Source organism: Pseudochaenichthys georgianus, unplaced genomic scaffold, assembly GCF_902827115.2.
Source record: "Pseudochaenichthys georgianus unplaced genomic scaffold, fPseGeo1.2 scaffold_546_arrow_ctg1, whole genome shotgun sequence".
Taxonomy (NCBI): domain Eukaryota; kingdom Metazoa; phylum Chordata; class Actinopteri; order Perciformes; family Channichthyidae; genus Pseudochaenichthys; species Pseudochaenichthys georgianus.
In genome coordinates this window covers 142,661-150,984 of record NW_027263107.1, presented here as the reverse complement: position 1 = coordinate 150,984, position 8,324 = coordinate 142,661, and the positions used below count along the sequence as shown (strand labels likewise).

General features: G+C 42.6%; 2 protein-coding genes across 2 annotated transcripts; both read left to right on the top strand.

Moving 5' to 3' along the window:
* The first annotated feature begins 6,031 nt into the window (after positions 1 to 6,031).
* Positions 6,032 to 6,958, top strand: LOC117443141 (olfactory receptor 11A1-like). The gene has a single exon (XM_034079091.1). It carries the CDS (start codon positions 6,032 to 6,034, stop codon positions 6,956 to 6,958), a length of 927 nt encoding a protein of 308 aa, XP_033934982.1.
* Positions 6,959 to 7,125: 167 nt separating this feature from the next.
* Positions 7,126 to 8,052, top strand: LOC117443138 (olfactory receptor 11A1-like). Its single transcript, XM_034079087.1, has one exon. It carries the CDS (start codon positions 7,126 to 7,128, stop codon positions 8,050 to 8,052), a length of 927 nt encoding a protein of 308 aa, XP_033934978.1.
* The last annotated feature ends 272 nt before the right edge of the window (positions 8,053 to 8,324 follow it).

Here is an 8,324-nt window from a genome sequence, read left to right as displayed (position 1 = left end):
TGCAATATCCATGTTTCCTTTGATGTCACTCTGATGTGCCCTCAAGAGATCAGGAAGGCTGTTTGGAGTGAGAGGACCTGAGGAGGGTTTAACACGTTTCCAAAGCTTTGCAGGGTTATTCAGATTGTCATGTATTGCATTAAGATAGTCTGTAATCAGCTTAGTGCATTAGTTTGTTAATGTCCTATACAGATTCCAATCTAATGGAATATTCGATGTCTTTGCTTTGGCCCAGGCAGTGTCTCTCTGTCGAATGAGAGAGGATAGAGAATCATTAAACCAGGGGTTGTCTTTACCGCTTATCCTAGATGTCCTAAAAGGAGCATGCTTGTCACATATAGCCAAGAAGGTGGATTTAAAATAATTCCATGCTAACTCAACATCATAAGTGAAACAATGTGTAAATCACTATTAAAAACATCATGTGGAAACGCCTGCTCATCGAAATGTTTGAATCGCCTCTTGTGAATGAAACGTGGCTTTCCTTTAGGGGTCTTACAGGGTCTCACACAAGCCAGTGCGCAGTGGTCGCTTATATCATTACAAAACGTGCCTACTGCGGAGAAACGCTGAGGTGCGTTTGTAAGAATAACATCAATCAAAGTGGAGTCTCTAAATGTTTTTGGTTTAACCGAGTTGGCGAGTTAACTAGTTGCACCAAACAGAGAGAGTCACAAGTGTCCTTGAAAGAGTTTTGTAAATCCGTTTGCCAGTCCCAGTTTAGGTCTCCGAGTAAAACCATCTCGGATTTAGTCCAGTTATGGAGAAGATTGGAGAGTATATTCGTGGCTTCGCTTGAGGCAGCGGGCGGGCGGTAGCATCCGACCACTCTACTGTCTGAACCACTTGGGAGCAATAGTTTAATTACAGAGAGTTCAAAGCATTTTGGTTTTGTTAGGGATTCGATGCAGGTGCAGTCTAAATGGTTTTTAACATAAATCGCAACCCCGCCCCCTTTTCCCACACGGTCTGTTCTAAAGACATTGTAATCTTTTATATTTATCATATAATTTGTAATCGACTTTTTGAGCCACGTCTCAGAAAGGACAATAATATCAGAGTCAGTCGAATCGGCCCATATTCTGATGGAGTCCATCTTATTGATCGTGCTGCGAACATTAAGGTGAAAAAGACGTAATCCGTCTTTCGTTCTAAACTCCTCTGGTGTTTGCAGCTGAGACAGTTCTGGGCCTGGATTCGGTTTCACGTTACCCGACATCAGGAGTAGGAGAATTAGAAGCCAGGTCCTCCTCGCTGGGCTGGTCGGCTTGCCGTCGCAAGTGCGCGCTGCATAGGGGGAAAGTCTCCCATTTCCCTGGGCCCATAGACACCGTAGTCCTCGCGGCAGAACCCCGGGTAGATGAGACGTCCATGAGAGAAGGTCCTCCGCGAGCAGCGGGGTTGTCATCATGGCAACAACTCTTGCTGAATCCGGGGAAGCCATGGTGCCTGGGGTAGGCCACACATCAAGCGCAGGTGTGTCTTGTGGGTGTTCAGCGTCAGGAGCGACACCGGTCCCGGAGATCCCCAGCACCAGGTAGCCGACCAGGTAGAATAGCAGGGGAGGTAGCCACATCATGTTAATGATAAAACTTCTAAATGAATAGAAATGCGTTTCAACCAAGCTCAGGATTGCTTTAAATCGGTCATATATTCTACTTCATTATGTGGGGTGCGATTGTGCCAACAAAACATGTAACTGCAGAAGATCCTGTCCACTGCACTACACTGATTTTGTTTAGCTGATGCTTTTGTTCAAAAAGCATGAATGGAGATCGGATCGATCAGGCCAAGCTAACGTTGTAGCTGCTCCGTCCAAACTCACAACAATGTCCTAAAGACATAAATAAACCAGAGATCCTCACCGCTGATTGGTTCCCACGAGATCGTGTCACGCGAATTTGACGCTCGAGTTGAAAACATTGAACTCGAGCGGTTGTCGCGGCCCTCTCCAATCGCCTCAATAGCCCCGCGGCATTCGCATCAATCGCTTCATGCTCGCCGTTGGAGCGAATTTGCGTCCGTCCTGTGCATTAACTTTACATGTAATCGCGCCGCCCCCAAAAAGTCGCATCGCGTCCGGTGTGAACGCAGCATTACTGCTGGACCCGGGATGAGGAACACACAGGGTGATTTCCCCAGAATGCTAATGGCTATAGCCCTACAACTTTGGAATGGTCATCCCTCAGGAGAGATCTCCCACGGTATCACATTTAAAGTAAATCGGAATAACTATATTTTGTGCAGATAATTGGCCAGAAAAAGGTAAAAGTCAAAGGTTGTGCAATCGTCTTTTCTGTTTCACCCAACTGAATCTTTGGGTTGGCTTGATAGCACGTTCAACATTTCAACCCCCTACCTCTAGTCATTGTGAAGATAGGACCCTCAGCATTCCAAGTACCGTGGCCCTACATTATAGTATTTTGAACGGACGTTCCCAATACCGTACCACAGAACCTCAGGTATTGGAAATGTTCAGAGTCTTACTTTTAAGGTGCTTTTTCCTGGGGGGCTACAACTTACAGGACATGATACATTAAATTCTTTCCAGTGTATTTAGGGGTGCTAGACTGAAGATTGTGGGTGTTTCTCAATCGCGAGTACGCTTACTTGGTAGCACATGTCTGCCGAGCATCTTGCTTCAGAAGTGAGGCAAGAATACTTCCTGGCATTCAGAAAACAAAGAGTGGAACAGGCTAGCAAGTCTGCAGGTGTGTGTCATATGAGAGGCCCCGTCTTACATTTTCCACCACAGATTTGGGGAAATTGGTCCGTGCGCAAAGCATTGTGGGTGTTAGAGAATATTTTAATGACATCTGTGCAGGGGAGAATTTTAGTGTTTTCCTATGTGTCCTGCCTGCAACTTAGAGCAGGGCACAGGTCAAAGGTCCTGCCTTCCTTTGGGGGAGTGTGGACCATGCGCGCAGATGACTTTAACAGACTTTCTTTGTCCTTGACATGTGTGATATCGATTAGGATAGAAAGAGCAAGAATATAGGCCACTCCTATATTCTCTGTGTAGAATTGTGCTATGTTCTGTGTAATCCTCAGTGTTGGCTTGGGATTTACATGAGGAAGTCGTGTGGAAACCTTGCCAATGCTCCGGCCGTAGACTCTCAATAAACTCCAATGTTTGATGTAAAGTGGACTCCAGTCTTCTATTTCTTCCATTCACATTGCTGATCAGAACTTTCCTTCACAAATTGGCGTCACGGAACAGGATACCAAAAGATCTTCAGAGGCTGGTAAGTACATTTCTATTTTGAGATTGGCTTGCCAGTATCTGAGGTTGACGGTACCTGTAAAAAGAACTGAGCTGCTGCAATTTTCTCTTTTTGTTTCTCTACTCATTTACATTCGGAGGCTAATTATAACCTCGGGAATCGGTGTCAAGGGGGACATTGTCCTGGCCGATTTCCCCGTGATTGTTGCTGGGGAAGGTGCCTACGAGCAAGCACGGCCCATGTGAAAACTATGAGAATATTTGGGGCTAATAAATAACCTCTGAATATCGAATTTCATCGATTTCCTCTGTGTGTGATTCTCGGAATTAAATCACCGGACAATTACACACAGCAAATATTCGGAGAAACTTTGAAAGAGAGCATCAGTAAAGTGCAGTTTCTGAATTAGAAGCAATGTCGTAGATTTGTATTGAAACGAATCACCGAATTTAGGAGATTTCAGAGGATAAATTGCCTAAATCAACAGCATTTCTGCTGAGTTGCCGACTCTCCGCCCCCTGTGGAGAGCGCATGCAGACAAAGAGAGAGGAACAATTATATAGTCATTATTTACGCGATTATTACCATTTTTGAACCAAAGAAAGTGGTTAATACGTGGTGTGAGAATGTCATAATATGGATTGCTGAACACAAGATTATGAGTAAGAAGGCTCTCATAATTAAACAAGATATTTCTCTAACCCCCTCTGAAAGTCTCCTTAATTCGGATTAAAACTAGGCTGGAAGAGTTTTTGTCAAGCCGTTGGTTGTTGAGAGTGTTCATGTTTGTTTGTATAATTGTTTCGTGTTTGTTTGTCTACCCGCCATCTTGTGCATGCGTTGTAACAACTCATAATGAATCAGTCCACAGCCAGGGTAAAATGAACTAAACTTCAGCTATCTCACCAAAATTAAATGACTTGAGAAAAATAAATAAATAATGTAAAGATGAAAAGCTCAAACAGCTCAATGTTGTTTTATTTGTTTCATTTATTCTTAATCTATGTATTATATGGTAATAATGAATAACAAAACTTAATGTATTGAACACATTCCGAAACAAAGAAGATAAGACAGAACCAGACTCAGGCATGAGGACTGGCTTATCTATAGCCAGTTGAGCAGCACTTGAAGTACTTGGCTCTATGAAACCTGATGTACTTTATGGTTCTGTTTTCTTCAAGGTTGTGTCTTCCTGGTCGAATGTACTTATTGTAAGTTGCTTTGGATAAAAGCGTCAGCTAAATGCAATGTAATGTAATATACTCAGACAGTAATTGAAACTTTTGCGCTGTTGCTGCAAAATGAAAACCTTGTTGATTGTCTGTTTCCAACTGGCCACTGGAATCAGATAATTGATATACGTTGAAGTTCAATTACAGTTTAAATATAGTTTAACATTCTTTATTAAACTGTTTCAAATTATTTATAGTACAATTGGTCTATACAGACATTACTACAATCCTAATAGTTGTCAAATACTGAGCTTATGAACAATAGAGTAAAGGGCGCTGGTTAAGCCAGGATCAATATACTTGTTGAGGTTTTATTGTGCACATAATAAATGTGTTTAAATGAATTGAGCAATTTTTTTAAAGGAGTATAATGTTGCAATCTTTTTAAGATAAGTAATTGCAGTTCAAAGGTGGATGTTGTTTTCTCCTTCTCTCGTTCACAAGCACACAAAATAGATCATAAACATTTCCAAATCCGAACAGGTTGGGCTGGGCCTCTCATGTTAAGTCAAGACCTCCAGAAAGGGGGTGACTGAGCCAGGCCCATCAGCTGGCTTTGAGCACCTTTTCCTGACCACCTTCCTACTGGTCTTCTGAATTTTCTTAAAGTGAAATGCTTTTTCAATTGGACATACTGACTGCAGGACCTCAGGTCCTCAGCGTGTACAGGGGCTGTGTCTTCAAGGTGCATGCCCCTATGAGACCGAAAATTACAGGACCCCCACCTGTCCCCCGGAGTGAAAGGTGGGAAAGTATCTTCAGGATGCTTCATTCTGATCAATAAATTAGCCATAGGGCTCTTTGAGCTATTTACACTGTAGAGGGAGTTCAGTGGAAACTCTTCAAAGAGGGGGCCTTCTGGTGGATTTGTGCAAAAAGGCCTTTAAAAAAGCTCAAACTTTGAAAATCTGTATTTTTGCAACGGAAGATGCTTTATCCTTGCTTTCTTTCAAACGGTGCCCAAAAGAAAAACGAGTCAATGTAGGGACCCCTCACTGATCTATGGGTCTGGGAACTTGCCCCCCAAAGGAGTGTTTATCAGCGTCAATGTGGAAGAAGCAAACCCATTTTACACCTTGGCTATCCAAAGGTTGGACAGTCACTTTCTCCGTCTTTGCACATTGCCACCTTGGTTTTGGAGCGTCACCCTCGTGGTTCTTGGCTGCCACCATCTGGGTTTTCGTTCGTTCAGTGATGCTGTCTGAAGCGATTGAGACAGTCTTTTACCAGGGACATTTTACTGAGATAAGCTAATGACATTTAACCAACACATCTTTGAGGTTTTCACATTAGTCAGTAATTATTAGAAAACAGTTTGTTCTTTGAGATCTGCCCAGTAAAACCCCTCCCACACTGTGTCTCCCCCCTCCACATATTGTCAGATAGTACAGGTCCCTGTCATGAGCTCTGGCCGTGACTCCAGCTCAGGAGTAGCAGGTGAAACACAACTGTTGTCTGACATTTGTTTCACATTTGACACAGGTTTCTGTTGCTGATGTATAATTGTTGAATAATGCTGTGTCTGTGCTAATCTTTAACACAACGTTCTAAATCTTTAACAACAGGAGGATCATGGTTAACTCTACGGAAGCTTCCTATTTTATACTGACTGCATACTCTGACACGGGGGTTTTGAAATACCTTTATTTCCTGATCATTCTTGCTTTGTATTTTTGTATTTTAGGTGCCAACGTGTTGCTGATTGTGGTTATCTGTGTGAACAGGAGCTTACATGAACCCATGTACCTCTTTCTGTGCAGCCTGTTTTTAAATGAACTGTATGGTAGTACAGGGTTGTTTCCATTCCTTCTGGTTCAGGTCCTCTCTGACATCCACACTGTTTCTGCTCCGCTCTGCTTCCTGCAGATTTATTCTGTGTATACATATGTTTGTGTGGAATTTAGTAATTTAGCCATCATGTCTTATGACAGATATCTTGCTATCTGTTATCCTCTGCAATATAACACATATATGACTTCTAACAAAGCTTCTTTTCTTATTGCAGTGTCATGGTTGTTCCCTTTTCTTGCAATTGTTGTTCTGATATCCTTAAGTGTGTCTTTAACGCTGTGTGGGAACATCATTAACAAAGTGTACTGTGGGAATTACTCCATTGTTAAGCTGGCCTGCTCTGACACCAGGGTCAATAACATTTATGGGCTCTTTTACACGGTCATCTCCATCATCATTCCTCTGCTTTTAATCCTGTACACGTACATGAGGATCCTCAGAGTGTGTTTCTCTGGCTCCAAACAGACCAGACAGAAAGCTCTCAGTACCTGCACACCTCACCTTGCTTCCTTGCTTAACTTCTCCTTTGGAGGTTTTTTCCAGATATTACAGAGCAGGTTTGATATGAGCAGTGTTCCCAACATGCTGCGCATTTTATTATCCCTGTACTTTCTAACATGCCAGCCTCTCTTTACCCCAGTCCTGTACGGGCTGAAGATGTCTAAAATCCGCATCATATGTAAGCGCCTGTTGTACGGTGAAGTGTAGGTCATCAAGAGATTGCAGAGACAGAGAATGAAAGGACCCTGACTTCAGCAGTATTAACTCTAATGACGTGTCTCGTTCACTGAGAGCTCACCCCCCGTTGTCTGTTATTATGTTTCTTTAATTATACTTTGTGCTAAATGTTTTTTATCTTTACCCACAGGAGGATCATGGTGAACTCTACTCACGTTTCATATTTCACTCTAAGTGTCTACTTCGACACAGGTTTTTTTAAATACTTGTTCTTCATGATTGTCATGTGCGTGTATCTGTGTATTTTAGGTGCCAACGTGTTGCTGATTGTTGTTATCTGTGTGAACAGGAGCTTACATGAACCTATGTACCTCTTCCTGTGCAGCCTGTTTGTAAATGAACTGTATGGTAGTACAGGGTTGTTTCCATTCCTTCTGGTTCAGGTCCTCTCTGACATCCACACTGTCTCTGCTCCGCTCTGCTTCCTGCAGATTTATTCTGTGTATACATATGTTTGTGTGGAATATTTAAACTTAACCGTCATGTCTTATGACAGATATCTTGCTATCTGTTATCCTCTGCAATATAACTCACGTATGACTTCTAACAGGGTTTCCATGTTTATTGCAGTGTCATGGTTATATCCATTTATTGCCATTTGGATTATGGTGTCTCTGACTCTTTCTCTGCAGCTGTGTGGGAACATCATTAACAAAGTTTACTGTGATAACTTTTCCATTGTTAAGCTGGCCTGCTCTGACACTACAGTCAATAATGTGTATGGAATCTTTATTACTTTTTTCTTAATCATGTTTCCTGTTTCTCTCACTTTGATCTCGTACATGAGGATCCTCAGAGTGTGTTTCTCAGGCTCCAAACAGACCAGACAGAAAGCTCTCAGTACCTGCACACCTCACCTCGCTTCCCTGCTAAATGCTTCTTTTGGGTCTTGCTTTGAAGTATTACAGAGCAGGTTTGATATGAGCAGTGTTCCCAACATGCTGCGCATTTTATTATCCCTGTACTTTCTAACATGCCAGCCTCTCTTTACCCCAGTCTTGTACGGGCTGAAGATGTCTAAAATCCGCATCATATGTAAGCGCCTGTTGTACGGTGAAGTGTAGGTCATCAAGAGATTGCAGAGACAGAGAATGAAAGGACCCTGACTTCAACAGTATTAACTCTAATGACGTGTCTCGTTCACTGTGTGCAGAGGAAGGAAATGAAACGTGCAGCTGTACATGTGCTGAGCTTGATGCTGCTCTCTCTTTCTGTTTCTTCTCTTGCTTTTCACTTCTCATATCAGCCTCAGTGATTTTAGGAGAACCCTGAAAGGTCCATCAGTCCGGACGTTAGGAGTGAAACTGAAGTTAAAGCTGAATGAAGCTCCTCGCTG

Coding starts and splice junctions, on each gene's coding strand:
- LOC117443141 (XM_034079091.1), top strand. CDS start 6,032: ATGGTTAACTCTACGGAAGCTTCCTATTTTATACTGACTGCATACTCT.
- LOC117443138 (XM_034079087.1), top strand. CDS start 7,126: ATGGTGAACTCTACTCACGTTTCATATTTCACTCTAAGTGTCTACTTC.